This window comes from Mesoplodon mirus (genome assembly GCF_964341445.2).
Source record: "Mesoplodon mirus genome assembly, chromosome: 3".
NCBI classification, from domain to species: domain Eukaryota; kingdom Metazoa; phylum Chordata; class Mammalia; order Artiodactyla; family Ziphiidae; genus Mesoplodon; species Mesoplodon mirus.
In genome coordinates, this window is record NC_138978.1 from 158356631 (window position 1) to 158379463 (window position 22833).

Below are 22833 nucleotides of genomic sequence, written 5' to 3' on the forward strand. Positions count from 1 at the left end.
ATTGTATTGATCATTCCCTTGCTTTCCTTTTAGTACAGTTTTATTGCATCTGTATGTATTCCTTAAAAATATATTTTTTGTTTTGTTTTTAACTTATAAAAGGGCATCATGTCGTATAAGACCTTTTGAGACTTTTCACTTAAAATTATATTGCTAAAATTCTTGCACATTGTTGCTTGTAGTTCTTTCTTTTTTGACTGCTGCATAATATTTTATTGTGCGAATAAGCCATTATTTATGAGCATTTAGGTTGTTTCTACGATTTTACTCTTGTGAACCCTAGTGCCGTGAATATTTTTGTTTCTTCTCTTATACATGTATAAAAGTTTCTTTTGTCTGTATATCTAGGAGTAGAATGTTTAGGTCATAGGATAAGTTAAAGTTCAACTTCAGGAGATATGTCAAATTGTTTTCTAAAGTTGTTTCACCACTTTGCACTTTCACCTGCAACATAAAAGAGATCCTGTGGATCAGCATCCTCTCCCAACACTTTGCGTTGTCATACTCAAAGATTTTGCCAATCAAATGGGTGTACAGATGATTTCCCATAGTGGTTAGATTTGTATTTCTTTAATCACCAATGATGTTGAACACTTCTTCATATTTATTGGCTATATATGTTTCCTTTTTTTTTTTAATGTGGATGTTCTTATATTTTGTCCATTTTCTATTGGGTTACTTGTGCTTTTAAAAAATATTATTGATATTATATGATACTTATGATCTATGTGATACCTATCCTTTGAAATTTATTAAGGTTATCTTTTTGCCCTAGAACATGGTCAGCTTTCACTTGTGCTTAAGAAAAAATATATATATTTTCTAATTGTTGGTTATAAAATTCTATATATGTCAGTTTGTTCAGTTAATAATGTTGTGCAGGTCCTTGCTGATTTTCTGTTTGCTTGACGTATCAAGAATTAAAGAAGGTGGATAAAATTTCTGACAATGATTGTGGACCTATTAGCATCTCCTTGTAGTTGTATTTTTGCTTTATATATTGGGTGCATTCATTTAAAATTGCTGTCTCTTCTTAGTTGAACCTTTCATCATTATGCAGTGACCATCTCTAATAATACTGTGTTAAAGTCTATTTAATATGTTGGTAGTGCAGCTACATTGGCTTTACTTTGCTTAATATTTGCCTGATGAGTCTTTTTCTGTCCTTTTACTTTCAATTTTTGCAGGTGCTCATGCCATAAGTGTAACTTCTGTAAAATTTATAGATTTTACAGATTTACTGACAAAAATCCATCTGTCGGTCTTTGTCTTTTAATTGGTAAATTTAGTCCATTCATGTTATTGGTATTTTTAATATATTTGGGTTTATTTATACTACCTTATTATTTCAGTTGGTCTCACCTTTTCTGTTTCCTTTTAATCCTTTTGTTTTTAATTGAAAGCTATATTTACCTCCTAGTGAGACATGAACTTTAGCATGCTCTCCCATCCTTTTGTTTCCCTCTGTTCCAACCCTCATCCTCTGTTATGTTGATATCGTATAGATATTTAGTTCTTTTTGATTATGAATGTTTTCTTTTTTTTCTTTTGGTCTTACTGCTGCTCCCCTCCCTCTTTCTTTAAAGATAATAAAGTTTAACGAGGTATTTTGTCACCTGTACTTTGTATATTTCTTGCAACGTCTCTTAGATTTGCCTCTCTTCTTATATAAGTATTTATCCCAAACTGTTTTCAGTAGCTTTTAATAGCTTCTGAGGCCTTACATGTCTAACAGTAATTTTATTATGCTTTCATCTTTGAGAGACAGTTTGGCTGTAAATAATTTTCTGTTCAAGTTCTTTTCTTTCAAGTTTTTGAAAATATAACTCTATTGTTTTCTTACATCCTGTTAAAAAATCTGTTATTCTGATTTTTATGCCCTCATTTGTGATCTCCTTTTTCTCTGGAAAATTAAGAATATCAACGACAAAGAGAAATTTCTGAAAATGTCACAATAATTTTATGTGTAGAATTTTCTTTATCTCTCCTTTTGGTATTCTGTGGGCCCTTTCAATTTAAAATCTGTGTTTTTAATTGCTGAGAGTTGATCTTTTTTTAAAAGTTATTTTATATCTTTCATTTTTATTTCTCTTTTTGCAATTCCTTTTATTACATGCAGTCTTGTAGTTTGCTAATTTGTTCCTCAGCTGTATCCTAGATGCTATGTGTCCCATCTATTATGGAATTTTGTTATATTTTTATTCCATAATTTCTTCTCAATTAAAAATTTATTTTCTTCTCCTTTTGTGTTGCTGATATCTTCCCTATCTCTTTAGTGTGTTTATTAGACTAATTTTAAATTCTTGGTTTGCCTGTTCTAACATTTTCTTCCTCTGATAAACTCCTATCCTACTCCAGTACTTTTTTCTTCTTTTTAAAAAGTCATGCATCTTAAATGTTTTTGTCCTAAAAGTTCATGTTCACTTGTCACCTACTTTGTGGGGAGGTCAAATTCCAATCCCTATCAGCCCCAGTTATCTTAGGGATGAATTCTAAGAAGTTTTTAAAAATACCAATGCCTGGACGCCTAGAGATTCTGATTTGATTGGCCTGGAGTGTGCCCTGAGTATAGGGATTTCTAAGATTGTAATTGTAATTATAATTTAGACTGTGATTCACCAGCCTTAAGAGTTTAGAGGGGAAAGAGTGGGGAAGAGATTGTCTAAAATTAGTTCCCACCTCTTTTTGAGTTCATTTCCTCACACAAGACTTCTGTGGTGCCCTGATTTTATTCCTGAGGCTACCTGGAGCATAGATCTGAGTTGTAGCAGGCATGGGAGGAGACTTTGTATCTTAAGGCAGTGGTAGGAGAGAAGCAAGAGCAAAGCTCCAGCACTTTTTCTACTGTTTGATCCTTCCATAGCTATACCTGGCTGTCTTCTGCTCCAGAACAAAGCCCTCCCCTTCCATTCCCCACCAAGTTCTTACAGTTTTCTTCTTGTTATTTTCTTTCTTTGGTCCTCTGTGATGATCTTGGAGGAAGAAGCCAGCAGTTGTGCTAGCTTCAGCAATTAGAGCTGTCACCTCCAAACAGCAGCAGTGTTGTTTTCATATCTATTATAACTGTAAAGATTGATGTCTAACTGATTAAGGATCCAGTAATTGCATAATAATACCTGGTAGTGCTTCCTCTTTGAAGTTCCTCATTAAGAAAATAAGCTTTAAAAATATTCTTAAAACTAGTATCTCCTGCTTTTAGATAAGACTTTAAAATAAGACTTCTGTAGCCAATTTTGCAAAGCAAGATTTTTTTTAACATACAAACTATTATCAACAAAGGAACTATTATTCATATAGTAAGGTTAATATTTCTGTAAATGTGTAATTTTTACTTTCAACAATTTCATGTTTAGACTAATTTTTCATTCTTAGTGTACTAGTACCTTTACTGTATTCTGTGAAGAATTTTTAAGACTTGTTTAATAAAAAAAATCACATTTATATGTATTTTCCATAGATAGTGGAGTTGGAGCAGGGATTGATTCATATTATGAATATCTGTTGAAAGCCTATGTCTTGCTTGGAGATGACAGCTTTCTGGAAAGATTTAATACAGTAAGTTGTTCCAATTTTGTATTAAGTTGAGAGCCAATTTAATTTGCCAGATTTTGATAGAAACTCAATCATCTAAGTGACATTCTGAAAAATTATTTTTAAATTGTACTAGTTTTGGGGTCAGTATTCCCTGATGATGTTGGACAGGGACAGGGTAAACACTACATACATTTCAAAAACTAGATTACAAAGTAGTTTTATTTTCATCTATCATCAGAAGTTTTCAAGATTTTCCAGTGAGTAATAAAATATGTAGATTTTAGTTTTAGCTAATCTTTTATACAAGGAAGAGAATTTATTGAAATCCAAAGCCTTTTCCTTTGGATTCTAATTCTTTTTGGAATAGTTTGGAAGTTTGGCCCAGTCCTTGACCACACCAAGTGTGCAGGGCTTTGGAGACTTGAACAAACCAGTGAGTATTCATTTCAAAAGCAGGTCTGTAAGTCTTAAGTGTGCATCAGACTCACAGGCATGTTTTTAGGGGAGAAGGGAGAGATTATTGAACCCTATTGGATCGCCTTTGTCTGTAATTAAAGCAAATTGAAATTAACTGTAGTAGACTCATCAGCTGTGTCAGTACATTCTTTTCAAAATAATTTACCATTTCTTTGCCCACCCATGAGTTCACACACATTATTGTGAGATAGTACAGTATAGTAGTTAAAAGTATGGGAGTTCTCCTGTGTGGGTTTAAATCCTGGTTGTGCCACTGGTTTTGTGTCTTTGGGCAAGTGACTTAGATATTTTCCTCTATTCCTTATCCACAAAATGGGAATGCTAGTACTATTTATTGGGAGGATTAAATGAGCTAATGCATATGAACTGATTAGAACAGTGCTTTAAGATCTATCAGGTACTCAGTAATAGTTAATAAATAATAGATGAGTTAGGGAAAAAACCTAGTAAAAGTCCTAATAAGTCATCACTGAATACTTTTAGAAACACTATTACATATATCATTTAATATATCATTTATTAGATTATAACAAGATTTTCTTGAGGTGCATGAGGACAGATTTTTTCTTTTTTATTGGTTTTTTATCATTCATTGACTCTGACAGCTCAACCTGTTGTTGTCAAGGCTGAGAAGTATCTAGGAGAAGATAAAAGAAGGGGAAAAGAGTTTTTAAGACCATAAAAGGCAGAGGTAGTGGACCGTAAGAGTGGCAACAGTGATGAGCTGCATTAGTTGAGGTAGACAAGCACCAGAATGTTATGTTAGCTGCCTAGAGAGCAAACTTCCTAGACAAAGGAGAAAATGAAACTAATTCTGTGATATAGAAGCCTGTAACTATATTTCAAGAGGACGTAAGAGCATCCTTGGGCCACAGTCCTGCAGGATAGTGATGTTCAGGTCTATACCCTTCAGAAGGTCCCATTTTATCTATAGTTTTTGGTATTCTGCATCAGAGTTTAAGAACACAGGGGAGGGCTTCCCTGGTGGCGCAGTGGTTGAGAGTCCGCCTGCCGATGCAGGGGATACGGGTTCGTGCCCCAGTCTGGGAAGATCCCATATGCCACGGAGCAGCTAGGCCCGTAAGCCATGGCTGCTGAGCCTGCGCGTCCGGAGCCTGTGTTCCGCAATGGGAGAGGCCACAACAGTGAGAGGCCCGCATACCAAAAAAAATAAAAAAAAAACCACAGGGGAGTATATATAATATATTTTACAAAGATTTCCATCTAAAGGAATTTAACTATTTCCATAGTTAATTAACAGTTACTTAGTAAATTTATTTATATGTAAATTCGGGTTTCATTTCTTCACATATTTAATGATATGCTGTGTTTAAAATAGTACAGCATTTTTCATCTACTTTCATGAACACATATTGTGATCTTTTTTAGCATTACGATGCCATAATGAGGTACATAAGCCAGCCACCTCTTCTACTTGATGTGCATATCCATAAGCCAATGCTGAATGCTCGGACTTGGATGGATGCTTTGCTTGCCTTTTTTCCAGGTTTGCAGGTAAAAAAACCTCTTTTAATTCTCTTAATATTAAAGTAAAATGATTATAATTAAGTGCATTTGTGATCTCTAAAATTGAATTACGAAAACAGAGTCACACTTCAAAATTGTATTAATCTACATTTTTCTGTTTATATAATGATTATAGATAAAGTCAACTCATATTTTACTGGATAATTTTGTTGTTATTGTTGGTTTCTAGGTCTTAAAGGGGGATATTAGACCTGCTATTGAAACTCATGAAATGTTATATCAGGTGATTAAAAAACACAATTTTCTACCAGAGGTAAGCAAATCATCTTTGGAATTCTAATTTACATATACTATAGATGGCTAATTTAAAGGTAGAAAATGCCATCTTCAAGGTTGGTTTGTTCTTTTTCATTTTTCCTGGTTAAATAGTTTATTTAATTAATATATTTTTGGTTTACACAGTGTTCTATATGTTTTTCCTTTTCCTCATGTATTAAGAGAAGTCTAGTTTAGGATAATGCTGATAGTTTACTAACTTAATGTTAAAAAAAATCCCAAATTGGCATTTCTCAACCTTTTCTAATCCATGCCATTGCATAGTGTCTCATTCTAACTTTTCCACTTACCCACCAGCTAGGGAGACTTTTGTACTTTTTATTTTCTTATTTTATTTTATTTTATTTATTTATTTATTTATTTATTTATAAATATATGTTTATTTATTTATTATTATAAAGCTTATTTTATGAAAACAATATACATTGAACATACTCTTGCTGATCACACATGCTCCCTGGAAATTTGGAAATGTTAGCTGTTCTTCACGCTGCTTAAGAATTATTCTCCCTGGTTTTTATATGTTAGTAATAAGTATTCTTGCTAGCTTGATACCATAAGATTTTAATAGCATACCTTTTGGCTTTCCAGAAATGTACCATTAAAAATTTCCAAATTTGTGTATGGCCTTGTTCTATCCCTACTTATTGACTACCCTCTGTGAGGTATCTAAGCATCTCACCAATTTAGAAGGCTTCCTAAAGTGTTTGTTTCAAGCCACAGAGGATTTGAGACTCATAAAAAAGAGAGCATATGCTAAAATAGAAATAGGAGAGTGAGAGACTTAATAATTAAGAGAAAAAAAGTGGAGATAAGAAAAAAGAAGAGAACACAATTACGCAGACAATGAGGACCTGTGTAGTGGCATTACTGAGGCCATAGCTTTTCCTAAGCTTCCTAATAGCCAAAGTGATCAATTAAAAAAGGAATTCCATTTAATTGGTAAAAATAACAGCCTTCACAAAGATGAATTGTGATTTTAAGCAGTGATAATTTTCATTTTATAGATGAAAATTGTTATCAATATTTTAACTATTTTTTCTTGTTTGTGATCTAATTTACATACTACTATATATTCTAGAACTACTTATTTTTTTTAAATCACATTTTTATGTCTATTTGTGTGTTGTTTTGTCTAGGCATTTACCACAGATTTCAGGGTGCATTGGGCTCAACATCCTTTAAGGCCAGAATTTGCAGAAAGTACTTACTTCTTGTATAAAGTAAGCTAATTTAACTCTCTTTTTGCTATTTAGCTCCTGTTCTCTGTTGGCTAACTCACTATCTTATAGTAATAGTATCAGCTTTTCAAAGTTCTTGTTTAATGTTATAATGGTTGGATATATCATTGTTCTTATTCACCTAGTTCATAGAGTTATTGAAAGATGCAAGAATTGACATCTAAGTTTTATGCCTTTTCAAGATACTTGCGAACCATTTCTTTAAAGAGAAATTTTATATTCTAGAGCTGCTTTCTAAAGCATGTCTCTTGCCTTCCTTTAATCAGGCAACCTTTCTGGGCATTAGAAATTTCATCCAAAGCCTAAGATGTACAGTTGTGCAGCTTTCCAGTTGTGTATTTAAGAAATTCATAAAGCAGATCCATGGCTTACTTTCAGAACTAGGTTCTGTGTAACATGTATTCTAGTGCCTGATATAATGCCTGGCACCTAGTAGGTACTCAATAAATATTTGATAAATAAATGGTTATATGGTACTATTAAGCTATGTATATGTACACATATATTTTCCTTTTTAATAGGCTACAGGAGATCCTTACTACCTTGAAGTAGGGAAAACACTTATTGAAAATTTAAATAAATATGCTAGAGTGCCTTGTGGATTTGCTGCCATGAAGGATGTTCGTACTGGAAGTCATGAGGACAGGTAAAACAATTCCTAACCTCCCCTTTCCTCAGGGTAACTCTGAAACAACACAGAATATTATTAGTCAGATTTCACATCAGCTTAATGCTTTTACAAAGGGTATTTAAAGATGCAAACCTTAGTTCATTGTGCTTATTTTTTAAACTCTCCTGAATAGGCTTATTTTAAATTGTTTGAAAAGTCTGTGTTTTTACCATAGTGCCTGGCATACAGTTGGTGCTCAAATGATATTTAAATAGATGAATAAATGATTGTTAAACATCAGAACCTTGGTCTTTGGAGTATTAGGAAAGTTGGGGTTTTCTTCTTTGTTAATAGTTTTTTATATTATGTAAAATGTTAGAAATTATCAAGATGATGACTAATGATCTGGATTATGATTCCTGTTCAGTCAAGAATTCCTCAAAAGCAATATCGTGGTTAATGTGTATATTCTTATTCTGTTGCTGATTTGGAGAGCTGGGGAGGACCATTGGCAGTTTCTATTTCATTGGATACTGGATAGATGTAGTTGACATGGAGTATTCAAGATATGAAAAGCACCCTTTGGTTAATATGATATTCACTAACATTCCAGTTATTCTGAGATCATTTGATTCTGTTATTTTAACTGTCCAGAACATAGCAACACATTTCTAAATGAACACTAAAGTTTGTTTGTTCATTCGGTTAGCAAGTGTTCATTCCACAGATATTTACTGAGGTGTCTTATGTGCCAGAGTTATACTAGGTTTTGAAGATTAAAGATAAGAAGACATGTCTTTTCTATCATTGAATCACTGGGACAGGCAGATAAACAGGCTTTAAAGCATTGTATATGTGCTATGAAACATACTAAAGAGACGTGAAATGCAGATAGGGATATGACAGTCACGTGAGCGTCCTGTGTCCTGAAGGATCAGGACTAGAAAACTAGAAAAAGGAAAGTAGTAAAAGGAGTTTCCGGCAGAGGAACTAGGGACAGGTGAAATACAACACTCATTATCTACTCACAGAATTGACCCTCAGTCCTTCTCTCGGAGCATTTAGATAATAGTTAATTAGGCTTGGGACCGCCTTCCCTGACCACAGCTGATGAGAAATGGATAGGTTTCTGGAAGCAGACACACAGAAAACAGCAAGAAATGAGAGCAGATAGCTTTTGTATTTATCTGTAACATTTATTGGCTGCTTCCTACATTTCAGGCACTCTTCTAATTAAGCACTTTCTATGTTTAATTCATTTGATCCTTTACAGCCACCCTCTGAAGTATAATTTCTATTATGATCTTCATTTTATAGATGAAGAAACCAAGGCACAGGGAGATGGGGAGCTTGCCTGAGGTCACACAGTAAGGTTAATTCTAATCAAGGCAGATAGGCTATGCTCTACTGGCAGCTCATTCAAGGAACACTAATTAATCACCTGCTGTGCTCGAGACGCTGCATTTGGGTAAGAGGATAAAAAGATAAATTAGCATCAGTCCCTGCCCGCCTATGACTTACGGTCAGTGAAGAGGATAGGTATGTAAAGAAGTAATTAGAGCCACATGATGAGCGCTAGAGCAGAAGGAAACGTAGCAGGTGGAGGAATTACAGAGGAAGACATGATGTGCTCTGTTCAGAGAGTTCCGTGTTTCTAAATTCAGCGTCCTTCCTCTTCCTCCTGCTGAGTGTCCCTCCCAAGGCGCTGTTTCTGCATCTCTGACGGCCGCCTGTGCCGCACTCTGGTTGCGCAGTCCAGTGTGCGGAGTGCCCCTTGAAGCATCACGTCCAGAGTTAACGATGCCCGAGGTGCACGTGGTGCAGGAGCGCTGTTGCCGTCTGGGTCCAGGCGCAAGATGGGTCATCTTCTGAGGGGCTGGTGGGCTTACACCCTCTCTCCACTTGAGGATCACTGCTTGGCCTGCTCACTGTTCCTCGTGGTAGTGTTGCGTCCCTCGCGTGCATTTGGCCCAACAAAAGGTTGAGAACTCCTAATCCTTGTCCTACCACATTCTTGGATGTGCTTTAGCAGGTTTCTTACGTTTAACACAGTGAACTTGTGGCCGGTTGACCTCAGATACTTGACAATGACTTGCTGACAAATGGGTGTTCTCTACCCTGCTCTTAAGAAACTGATTTATTTTTTAAAAGTGCAAACTTAGCACTTGATACTCATCCCAGCAAAATTTCATTTTGTTGGGTTTTTATTAGTGTGTGTGTGCGTTTCTAGACCAAAAAGAAGGCTTAAATTTCATCTCAGTCATCTAATGTATTAGCTAAATTACTGTTTTCAGGGATCTGGGGTGTAGATACTTATGCCTTAAAGTTTTCCATGTAATGCTCTTTGCATTTGGTTGCTTGTTCCCCTACGGAGCTACCAGTGGTGGTGTCTGGCTCGCCAGTGTCTCCATTCCCTGCCCCCGCCCCCACAGTTTTCAAAAAAGAAATATCTGTGTTTTTCTTATAATAAATGATCAGTTAAAGAATGTAAACGGCAAAAAAAATATGAAAATCTTCCCTACAGTACTTTCCCCACTTGCCATCCTAAGATAATCACTGTTGGCAGTTTTAGAAACAGTCTTCCAGACGTTTTTCATGCCTGTGTGTTTGCATTTGTGTACATATTTATGGTTTTAAAGTACAAAATAGATTATGTGATACGATACCCACACTTGCTAGCTTTACCCAACTCATACTGCAGTGATCTTACCACGTCTCTAGTCTTTTCTAAGCATTTACAAATCATCTGTTTTGTAACCACTTGTGGAATTTTGCCAAAAATCAAAATCTTGCACATCAGTTTACAGTTCTTAAGCTAACATTTTCTTACGGTCATAACTGTCAGTCCTCCAGAAAAAGTTAAATTACCGTAAGTGTATTGCAGATTGACAGGGAAGTATTTTATCTGTTATAAAATGATTAACATCCAAAAAGTTCAAAGAAGTTTTGAAACATTACAGTTGTTCCAAAATAAAACATCATTTATGTCTGGGAAAAATAATGATAGCTCTATTTTTGAGCTCATACGCATGCCGGGTGCTATGCTAAATAGTTGACATATAGTATGTCATTTAGTCTTTGCACCACTGTTAGGCATGTATTGTCATCATGTCCTTTCAAAATAAACTGAAGTCAGAGTCCTTATATAATATCCCTTTGGTCACATAGCTCGTCATCAGAAGTTCTTTTCTATTTCCAAAGCCCCAGCTCTTTACCGCTATGTCCAGCTGCCTCTCCAGTTCATTCTTTAGTAATGCTGTTTAAACTTGCATTCACAAACATTTATTGAGTGCCTGCTATGTGCCAAGAATTGTGCTTGGCCAGTTACGAAACTATGCAGCCTGTCTAGTAACTACTAAAAGCTAGGATGCTTTGGGAAGTAGCACATATAATTAAATTCCTTGTTATTGTAACTCCATCTAATGACTGTGCTCTTTTCCTACCACTTTTTATAAAAGCTTTCCTTTAAAATGTTTATTAAAACGTTATAACATTAAATCATTTGTAAAGTCACACTTGGCAGGTATTTAAATGTTTACAAAGTTAACATCATAGTCCATGTGATTTTTTTTTTTTTTTTTTTTTTTTTTTTTTTTTTCCGGTACGCGGGCCTCTCACTGCTGTGGCCTCTCCCGCCGCGGAGCACAGGCTCCGGACGCGCAGGCTCAGCGGCCATGGCTCACGGGCCCAGCCGCTCCACGGCATGCGGGACCCTCCCGGACCGGGGCACGAACCCGCGCCCCCCGCATCGGCAGGCGGACTCTCAACCACTGCGCCACCAGGGAAGCCCAGTCCATGTGATTTTTGTGTTGTACTTTTTTCATGTAACTTTTTGTAAATGATTACTTTAAAAACCTTCTTGATTATCACTTAAATGGCTGCATTAAAATTGTATTACTTTATCCAGTTCAATTAATATTAATTGAAGATTCTTATATGGTCCTCAGTAGTAAAGGTCATCTGCATTACCTCCCTGCTGTTGGTTCCCTGTAGAAGAAGTGGAAAACTCCCTCAGAAGGCCCATAGAAAAACCTTGTCTGCAGTATTGACAAGATTTAGTGTACCTGTGTGGTAGGCAGCCCTTCTGGTCTTTTTCATTTCCTTGGAATATGCTTGGAGTCAAGGCTATTACCACCAGGGGATAGATACATTCTATAGTTCTTTGGATGTCTGTACTGGTGTAGACAGGCTTATTGACCTTGATTCTGTGGCTTTCAGATAGTTGGCATTTGGATATTTTTATGTTCTTAGATTTATTTGTAACCTTTTATTTTAGAATGGATTCCTTCTTCTTGGCCGAAATGTTTAAATATCTTTACCTGTTATTCGCGGATAAAGAAGACGTTATTTTTGACATAGAAGATTACATTTTTACAACAGAAGCTCATCTGTTACCTCTTTGGCTCTCTACTACAAATCAAAGAATCTCTAAGAAGAACACAGTAGGTTATGTTTTTGAACTAAATGTCTTACTCTCTTTTTTACTCCTATGTGTTTGTTTTGTTTTTCCAAGGAAAAAGTAATCCATGACTAGAATTCTATAAATATAGTGTGGTAGGAGAAGTACCCTTGATGTTTCTTATTTTGTTTTCTTTTATTACATCCTATGTATACTTACATTTTGCTTAATGTTTCCTTTGAACAAATGATAAAGTAAAGTAACTATTTTTATTTACATAACATTCTTTTATATTTTTAGACTTCAGAATATACAGAACTGGATGACAGTAATTTTGATTGGACTTGTCCAAACACTCAGATTCTCTTCCCTAATGACCCATTGTATGCTCAGAGCATTCGTGAACCCTTGAAAAATGTGGTGGACAAGAGCTGTCCTAGAGGCATCATCAGAGTGTAAGATGTCTTATTTTATATTTGTTAATATCAAAATTAATTCTTAGTAAATGACAGAGAACGTAAGGAACATATAACAGCCAAGAAGACATCCATTTAGATCAAAAATATTGAGTATGTACTTATCACTGATTAAAATTAAAAATTGGTGAGTAAAGTTAGATAGCAAAGTTTATTCTGCAGTAATGTCTTTATTATTATGGAAATTTTCTGTGTATCTTTTGTTTAATGAACCAAGTAATAATGGCAGCATATGATAGTTTGTAACTTCCACAGCACATTTTTTTTTAACATCTTTATTGGAGGATAATTGCTTTACAATGGTGTGCTAGTTTCTGCTTTATAACAAAGTGAATCAGCTATACATATACATATATCCCCATATCTCCTCCTTCTTGCATCTCCCTCCCATCCTTCCTATCCCACCCCTCTAGGTCCAGAGCACATTTTTACACAACAGTTTCATCAAATATTTCCACGTTTTGTATATGTAGAAAATATTTTTCCTTTTGTCTGTAGTTTCTGTATAGGAAAAATAACAGTGTTTTGATTTGATTTTTTTGATGAGGTACTTATTCTTGGTTGTTGAATAAAACTTTTTGCCTTAATGAGTGCATTTTCTTCCAAATAGTTACATTAGAAAAACCATTACTAGGAAATTTTAAAAAATTATTTTTCTTAAGTGAATGTTATCATTCACTGATATAAGTATTGTTTTGCTTTTAAAATATTGAGAGAAACATCTGTTTTTTGAGGGGGAAATAAATAGTAATAAATCTCTAAGCCAACCTATTGTGTACCTTCAAATAATTGTAATGCTGTTGATTAATACTGCCTTATAGATAATATACAAGCTTTTGTAACTGTAAAATATATTTGAAAGCTATACCACTTATTAAAAACCTAAGTTATATGTAGGTAAGTAACTCTTTCTAGTTATTCCATTTTTCACTAGTTTAAAACTAGCAATTTGTTTGCCTTATGCTTTTTTCCCCAATTCTGACGTGTGGGTTTTTTTAAGCCTTGCCTATAATTACTTTTAACAGAGAGGAGAGTTTCAGGAGTGGAGCTAAACCCCCTCTGAGAGCCAGAGATTTCATGGCCACTAACCCTGAGCATTTAGAAATCTTGAAGAAGATGGGGGTGAGTTTGATTCACCTCAAAGATGGGAGAGTCCAGTTGGTTCAACATGCAATCCAAGTAAGACATTGCTGTACTAATTAGCTACCATCTCTGTACTCTTTGGTCTCAGTAGCTTTAATAAGATAATGACCTTTGGCTTTTTAAAAACCTTCAGCGTGTGGTTTAAAGTCAGAGTGTCAGAATTTTAGGACTTGGAAGTATTTTGGAAAGCCATCTGATTCAACCCCTTTGTAGTATAAATCAATCAAGTCACAAATAGGTTGAGTAATTTGCTTACGTTCATATGGTCAAATATAGGACTCAGATCTAAGTTTTCTGTTTCTCAGTCCCTTGTCTTTCCACTATTTTATTTAGAACATAATCTTAAAAGCTAATAATTCATTTTAATATTTATATCTCTATTTTACACTATTTTAGTTTCCAAAGAGCTGAATTTAAATACTTTATCCATTATAGAAATCAAAATGTGCATTTATTTATCTATGCCTAGAAAACATAACATACCTCTTTGGGAAATTTTTATTGATTTTTGCTTTAAAAGCTTTCATAAAAAAAAAGGTTTAGAAGCCCGAGGGCTTTAAGTTATCCACCTTATTACTGCATTAATTCTGAGTAAACTACAGTTTGAGAAATAATTTCAACCTAGTAGAACCATATTCAGATACCCCATAATCTCGGATTCAGCCTTCCCACCACCTTGCCTTCCCCTCACCTTGCCTTCCCCTCAGGTTTCTGTCTCATCCCTATTCTTGCCACATCATCCCTCCTTTCCTAACGAGACTTCTGTCTGCTTCCTTACGTTTCACTCATCCTCACTCCCCAGCGGTGGGAATGACATCCCTGATGACATTGCTTTCACATGGGTCACCAGTGACATAATTGCCAACCAGTAGCCCCTTAGTCCTCCTCTGATTGAACTTTTATGTAACTATTGGCTGGCCTCTTTTTAAAACCTACCCCTTTCTTGGCTTCCAGGGCATTCCAGCAGCACCTTTCCAAATACTCTGTGCAATATTTTGTAGATTCCTTTGCAGCTCTTCTTGGCACGACTCAGTGTAGGCACTACCAAAGAATCTGGGTCGTATGTTTTTCTTACTATACTCTTCTTCAATAGTGTCATCTATTTCTACAAGCTCTGCTGTCATCTTTGTTCACGTGATACATGTGTGTAATCCTGATTTTACTTTACTTCTTAAACCCAACTTTACTTTTTAAACCCAGCTATGATCTACCTGTCGTACATTTCTGCATCTCAATCTCAATCTGTCCAAACCTGAATTAATTCTCTCTCCCTCCTCCCACTACAGTCTGTCTCTCTGCCCTTTCGTTCTCCATCTCAGTCAACCCTATCATCATTCTCTAAGGCACCAAAACTAGAAATCTCAGGATGGGCTTGCATTTCTTTCTCCCAGCTCCTTTCCGTTCTCCTCTATCCTCTATCCCTTGTCAGGTTCCATTGACTTTTCCTATAAGGTGTTAGGAATTCATCCTTTTCCTCCTGTAGTCAGGCACTCTTCAACTTTTCCTCTATTAAGACTCAGTTTGAATGATTCCAAATATTTCCCAGATACAAACTGACGGAATCAGTCCGTCCTTTGTCTGTGTTACTAGTCCACTTTCCCACTTGAGAAATTTTATCATATCTAATTTTACGTGTCTCTCTCCTCTAGATACAAACTTCTTAAAGTAAAAGATTATGTCCCTAGTGCCTAGGCAAGTGCTGGGATGTAATAGGTGCCTGATACTTACGTTTTGAATTTAATCTGGTTGTTGGTTCATAATTTCGAAGAAGAAGGGGAATATGGATCAGTTATGAGGTTTATTTCTTAAAAGGGCAACCAGAGGAGACAACAAGCAAAGTGAGCATTTAGTGGAAGTGCACTTCTCAATTTGTATCAAAAGTGGTTTATAGGACAGTGAAAGAGACATTAATAAAAATTACAGATGTTATATTCAGAAAATATTTCCAGAAGTAATATCTTTGAGAACAAATAAGGCCATTAATATTTGGTAGAGACTAAAACTGATAGGAGAAATTTTAGAGTAGAAAACTATAGTGCAGTAGTATTTAAGAAATCAAAAAGTTGAAAGTTTCCAGAAAGAAAGGATAAAATTAATTTGTTTCTTTCCTAGGCTGCTAGTTCAATTGACGCGGAAGATGGGTTGAGGTTTATGCAGGAGATGATTGAATTGTCAAGTCAACAACAAAAAGAGCAGCAGCTACCTCCACGAGCTGTACAAATTGTTTCTCACCCATTTTTTGGCCGGGTGGTATTAACTGCTGGTCCAGCTCAGTTTGGGCTAGATCTGTCTAAACATAAAGAGGTATGTACACCTATAATATGCTTGTTGAAATTGAACTCAAATATTATTTAAGTATTGTCTAATTTCTTAGTCTCTTTTTTACTTTAGTAGTTTTAACTTATTTAAAACACCTAAATATTTAATCTCCCAGATTAAAGTAGATTAAAATTAAAAGCATATCTTGAAAATATTAAGTCTTAATTTATGTATGCAGTATGGTTATAGAATTTTACTTAAAATGTTCAGATATTGTTCGCCAATTCAATGCCTTTAACTTATCTAAAAATGGTTTTCAAACTTTTTAACTACTGAAACCTTTCTTTGAACAAAAATCTAATTCAGAGGCTTTATGTAGGGAACAGCTAAAGCAGAGGTGCTCTGGACAAGTGGCTGTGGAGAGCATCAGACACTGAGGTTCCACTGAGCAAATTTGGAAGGCCATTAAGCTAGTCTATCCTATTAGTTTTACTGTAGGGAACAAAGTTCACAGGTTCAACTATGTGACTAACTGGTAGCAAAGCTATAGCCACTAGACCAGAACCCAAGTATTCTGATCATCTAAAGCCCGTGGTCTTTGAACTCTATTATCCCCAATTTAAACTTTTTCTAGTGTATATTTTAAGGCTATGTAGGTTTATAGTTGATTCATTTATTCAATAACTCTTATTCTGGGCAGTATTTTAGATATTTGCTAAGTATCAAGTTTACAAAAACCAGTGAAGATTTATGCCCTCATGGAGTTTACCTTCTAAGAGAGAGAAGGATCTTAAAACATCTTTACACTCACATCTTTAATATCAGCTCTCTGGTGGATTTAATTTTTCTAGGAAGAAGAACTGCTTGCAGATTCATGTAGACCAAATCCATTTTCCCCTCTTTGAAAAATTTTTCCTGTTACCAGTGATGGTTTAAAAATGGTTCCCAGCTTCTTGTAAGTGTAGGTATGGGTACGTAGTGAGTCAGCCTGAGGTTCCAACTTTACCACTTACTAACATCGTGACTTTGAGCAAATTATGTAAACTGAATCTCAGTTTTCCCATACGTAAAATGGAAATATTATCTGTATTACTTCACTCAGAGTCATTATAAAGATTTGGTTTAGTAATTTACATAAAAATGCCTCATAAACTGCAAAGCACAGTAGAAATATTGGTTGGGTACTATAATATGCAAAATGTTCGAAATGAAAATGTATGCTAAATATATATTGTATATGTTATCATTAGAAAAGAAGTGAGGTCTACTTAAAGCTCTAGATACTGAATTTTAATGACTAGGTAGTGATTGGAGAAGATAAAAGATTACTTAAGTTACTTTTATTTCTGCCAGACAAGAGGATTTGTTGCAAGCAGTAAACCGTACAATGGTTGTTCAGAGCTTACTAACCCTGAGGCAGTGATGGGAAAGATTGCTTTGATACAAAGAGGACAGTGCATGTTTGCAGAAAAGGCACGCAACATCCAGAATGCTGGAGCCATTGGTGGCATTGTTATTGGTAAGTAAGCCTCCATGTCATTGTGTTGACTAAGACATAATTTTTAGGATTTTTCCTTTCATTTTCCAAACTTTTATCAGAGTTTGTCATTATTTTTACTTCACTAGCTGGCATACTGGATAGGTAATCCAATGACTCTCTTAAGAATGTGTATATATCTCATATCTTGTTTGAAAGTCTAGATTTGGGTTTCTATATATTAATGCCAATAAAAGTACTTGGGGTCCGGTGTGAAGGTGCAGTAGGAGTGAGTGCTAAAAACACCCAATACCATGGATAAAAAAATGGGCCCACGAGATCCTAAGCCCCCTAGGAGCAAGAATTACACCCTGCCACCTCCAGTGGGGAATCACTGAAAGTATCCATTACTCCACATAGGTGCCGGCTTTGGATTCAGACACGTGGGGTTGTAGTTCCTGGCTCTGCCACAAAATCATGGTGTAACCTTGGCCCAGCTTTAGTTTCTTTATCTGTTTATTCCATAGCATATTTTTTAGCTCCAGTGAAAATGGTAGTAAATATCTTTTAGGTGGTTGTAAGGTTTGAAGATAATATATATAAAATTTCCTAAAATAACTGACATATCATGGGTATAAGCACTAGTTGCTGGCAAGTTTTTATCTCCTTGGGTCTTTTTCCACTGAAATTATAAACTTCAAATCATTTTACGCATGTGTTTCAACCAGTGTGTTTGCCTTTTCATTTTCCACAAAAAATCACTGATACCGTGACAAGCAGGGCATGACTATCAGGGAAAATATAAATTTTTCTATGCTTTAAGTAAATATGAGTTTACATTCAGAAAGAACTGGAAAACCTGAGGTCACATCCTATTTGTGAAGTTAGTTCTTCTGTATAGATTGTCTCACAGGGGAACTCCATTTTGAATTTATTCTTTTTAATTAGGATAGATTTCCTTTTTGAACTCAGGGTAAATAAACATTAAGAGATTTAAAATAAAACAGTAGGATTTATTTCACTGAAAAATTATTTACTATGCCTTTTGCTTATCTCATATCAGCACGCCAGTGTTGATTTAATGAATGCATGAATTTCATTAGTCTAAGTATTAGGAGAAATTCTGCTTCATAACTTAAATCAGTGGTTGGCAAACTACAGCCTGCAAGCCAAGTTCAGCTCACTGCCTGTTTTTGTAAATGAAAGTTTTACTAGAACACAGCATGTCAGTTTGTTTCCATGTCATCTATAGCCACTTTCAAGCTACAGTGGTGGAGTTGAGTGGTCGTAACAGTGACAAGCAGCAGAGAGACTGAGGGTCAGGTAGCCATCCTTTGTCTAGTCAGTTAATGCTAAGGGGATGGGTTCTACATGGTATTCTCCACTTAGAAGGGCCTATCCATGCAAGCTGTCTGAGAAGGGATGGGCAGGTTCTCCAGGGAGACTGGCATGTAAGAGTAGGTCTGGACATAACTGGCATCACCAATAAAACAGTGTTTAGCAGTTGTACTCCTATTATTTAACTAGCGTAAAGTAACAATAGTGTTTCATTCAACTTACAGAGGAAAAAACAGTATAGTCATAATTATTCCTTGTGAACAGTATATTAAAAAGAACCGTCAATTTGTAGTTTGGTAAAACAATATAATGCCATTAGAAGAAATCCTAAACAACAATAAAATTTCATAGTTCTATCATTGTAATTCCTTTGAATTTTTCCATTTTTAGGCTTTTTCATAAGCATATGAATTTTTTTTTTTTTTTTTGCGGTACGCGGGCCTGTCACTTTTGTGGCCTCTCCCGTTGCGGAGCACAGGCTCCGGACGCGCAGGCTCAGCGGCCATGGCTCACGGGCCTAGCCGCTCCGCGGCACGTGGGATCTTCCCGGACCGCGGCACCAACCTGTGTCCCCTGCATCGGCAGGCGGACTCTCAACCACTGCACCACCAGGGAAGCCCCAGCATATGAAATTTTTATAGTCATAATCATAGAATTTTGTGTTCTACTTTTTTTATGTAATAATAACATTTTGTTTTTCTATGTGTTCCCTCAGGTAGTTCGTTATAATTTACTTATAATAGTTTACAGTTGTTGACAGTTACAAAAAGCACTCCAGTAAACTTTTTCAGGCATAGATCATTTTGCTTCTTTTGAATTATTTCCTCAAGATAGATTTCTAGGAGTAGAATTAGTGGGCCCCAAAAGTATGAGTGTTTTTATGGTTCTTGATGCAGAAAATTAATGCCGTCAACAGGTAAAAAACAGTAGAGATTGGTAGCTAGACCTTTTTAATGGACGAACGTTTTTATGTTTGCTGTATTCATTTTCTGGCTAGATGACAATGAGGGGAGCAGCAGTGATACTGCCCCTCTGTTCCAGATGGCAGGTGATGGAAAGGACACAGATGACATCACGATCCCCATGCTGTTCTTATTCAGTAAAGAAGGAAGTATCATATTGGATGCCATCCGGGAATATGAGGAGGTGGAGGTGCTCCTTTCTGACAAAGCAAAAGATCGAGGTAAGGGTAAAAAATCATTTGTATTCAGCTTAGCATTAATTTTCCGAACTTGATAACAAAAATGAGTTACAAAAAGATTATTTATGGTTCACTGGTAAAAGAAGTAAACTTTTTAGAAGATGGTTTCAAAATATATTTTTCTTTTGGAAAAAAGGGTAGTAAAATGTTTATTTTGCTTTGTTCGCTGAGTTAGAATGTTTCTAGAATAATATATTTGTATGTAATTTATAATTTTTGCTATAATTCTGCCCAGTGATAAAAATATAACAGATTACACTGAGTCGTTTTTAATATCCACAGATGTTCACCATTCAGTTTCACTGATACTACATCTTCTATTTTTTTAATAAGGAATAAAAAGAGATTGTATAGAAGGGTGTTGTATACAATCTAATAGTAGTGGGGTTTTACCAGGCCACCTGTAATCAAATGACCACTGTCTTGATGAAGGCAATAGAAATCTAGCAGCTTCTTTCCATTGAGATCCAAGTTCATCACATAGATATTTATAAGTTACAAGAGTTACACATGGCTGATGCCTGAAGAACAAGATAGCATGCCTTGATTCATGATATAGTCCTCTCTAGGCCAAAATGTTTGTTAGTAACTTGAAAGCTCTTTGAAACCCAAATTGCTGTATAAATGCAAGGTCTTAACTAGTATTCTTTCATAGTTTCACATCTAGGAATAGAGGAGAGGAGAAATGAGGGAAAGTGAACCATCAGACAGACTGAAATCCTGCTTATAACAGCAGTCTTTCTTATCCACTGGAGATACCTATAGAGAGAGCAGTACTCCTCCCACCCACCCTTAAATGGATAAAGTTGTATAATCTGTACAGGGTTGTTGATGTTGGGATGTTTGCTTGGTAGATAGGCAGGAAACTTATTTCAATTCAGTATATCTTCCAAGTGGAACAATAAAAAAAAAAAAAGTTTAGCAATAATCTAGTGCTAGCCAGATTAGTGTTTTGTCTTGTCTTCTTGTATTGCTTTATTCTTTGAGGTTCATTCAGATGTCAACTATTTAAGGACTGTGGAGTGAGTAGGATGTATGTAAGGATGTATAAATAGAAACAGTAGAAAGGATTTCTGATCTTCTTAAATCCGCCTATGTGCCTGTTTGGTTTTTTTTCTGAGCCCTTTTTTCCAACTCAGATCTTCTTTCCTATATACATGCATTTAAGCACATCAAACACAGGCAAAATATTATTCCATATAACTCTTTAATGCCTTTGCTTTTTTCCCCCCTATTTTGTGCTACCATTGGAATTTCAGCAGCAATATTAAAAGGTAAAATGATTCCGAGCTACATTATTAATAGTAGTAAGTATCTTTAATAAGCCTTAAATTATATATATATATATATATGTATGTGTATATATACATGTATATACACACATGTGTGTGCACATATATATATATATATTGTTTCAGTGGCTACCATGATAATATCTGGTTTAAAGTAATTAGATTATTTTCATGTCTAGTCAGCTGTCCCATAATGATTCTTTATTGATCTATAAATCAATTTATTTATCTATAAATGAAATATCTAATAGGTGAATTCAGTAGTCCATACCCATGCAAGAGTCACTCTAACATAGACGTTGTATGGCACGTGTTATTTTTGATTACTTTTTATTTGAATGCAGTGTAAAATATTTAAAAGATCGACTTGTTTAAAAAACCCGTATATGTGTAGGAGTGTGTGGGGTGAGGACTGTGAGATTGTGGTAGAGCGTGTGCTTCTTATACCAGAGAAAAGATATGAAAAAAGATCAGTTCTACTATCTAAAAAAAAAAAAAAGTCTGAACAGCGTAACAGTATTCCCTTAAGGACCTTGTAATAAAAGGGCTTTATTTAAATTATATATATTTTTTAAGTTTTGATAGTCCATTTTTTGAACTGTATTTCTGTTATAGAGTGATATTTTGACAAAAAGTCTTGAAAAATTGCCCTTTTGGTATAGCTTTTTAAAGAGCTGTACGGCATTATTAACTATCAGCAATGAGTTACAGTATAATTGTTAATATTTATCAGTGTAACTAAAGTCAATGATAATAGTTTTATTAAATCAACTGTTTTATTCACTTAGGAAAATAATCTAAGTTAACGTCTGTAGTGGTTATCATTAATTTGTCCTGTGCCATTACTGCATGCATCAGTGTTTCTCTTCTGCATCAGAATCAGCTGATGTAGTAGTTAAAAGTGTAGATTCCTGAGTCCTACTCCAGAGTATTGAATCAGACTCTGAAAGTGGGGGATCAGAATCTGAAATTTTGAACAAGCATCCCAGTTAATTGCACACAGCTATACTTTGAAAAACACTGAACAAGACCAAGAAGGCACCCCATGCCCCTCTTTTTTAACCTCCTAGCTCTGTATCTGGCCATATTGTGCCATCAAGGGTACTAGGTGGGATTATATAAGTACACCAAATAATAGCAGCCTTAAGTCTGAATGATAAAATGTCCTCCAGATTGGCTTTTCTAAAAATCTCATTCCACAGATACATATTTCCCTTAAAAAGTCACACAGTTTTGATTGAGGCATTCTTCCCACGTATTAAGACAGAAAATAGAAACCCCAGAACAAGCCCCCACTCCCACCTTCTAATTCTGATAAGTCCCAGCTATTAATATAGAAATATCTGCAGCAGTCCTATCTGCTAGCAAAAATGTCCAGATAACTTACTACACATTCTTCTTCAGAAATAAAGCATTAGTAATTTATCAAGTGGAAATGCTGCTTCCTCAGATCAAACCAGTCACACTTCTAAAAATTAAGTTATCCATAGGAGTGTTAATATCGTGTCTGTCATGTGTCTGTTTCCAAAATTTCAAGAATTTGTAAAGGTACTTAATAATAA

General features: G+C 35.3%; 1 protein-coding gene across 2 annotated transcripts in view; it reads left to right on the forward strand.

Annotated features, from left to right (window-relative positions):
- The window catches only part of EDEM3 (ER degradation enhancing alpha-mannosidase like protein 3), a 90847-nt gene that overhangs the window by 31374 nt on the left and 36640 nt on the right, over positions 1–22833 (forward strand). For both annotated transcript variants that reach the window (XM_082616567.1, XM_082616568.1), the window contains exons 9-19: positions 3458–3555; positions 5401–5526; positions 5729–5812; positions 6975–7058; positions 7598–7722; positions 11963–12128; positions 12386–12540; positions 13587–13740; positions 15817–16008; positions 17317–17482; positions 19776–19961. In XM_082616567.1, coding sequence (XP_082472693.1) covers positions 3458–3555; positions 5401–5526; positions 5729–5812; positions 6975–7058; positions 7598–7722; positions 11963–12128; positions 12386–12540; positions 13587–13740; positions 15817–16008; positions 17317–17482; positions 19776–19961 — 1536 coding nt within the window. The remainder of the gene's footprint in view (positions 1–3457; positions 3556–5400; positions 5527–5728; positions 5813–6974; positions 7059–7597; positions 7723–11962; positions 12129–12385; positions 12541–13586; positions 13741–15816; positions 16009–17316; positions 17483–19775; positions 19962–22833) is intronic.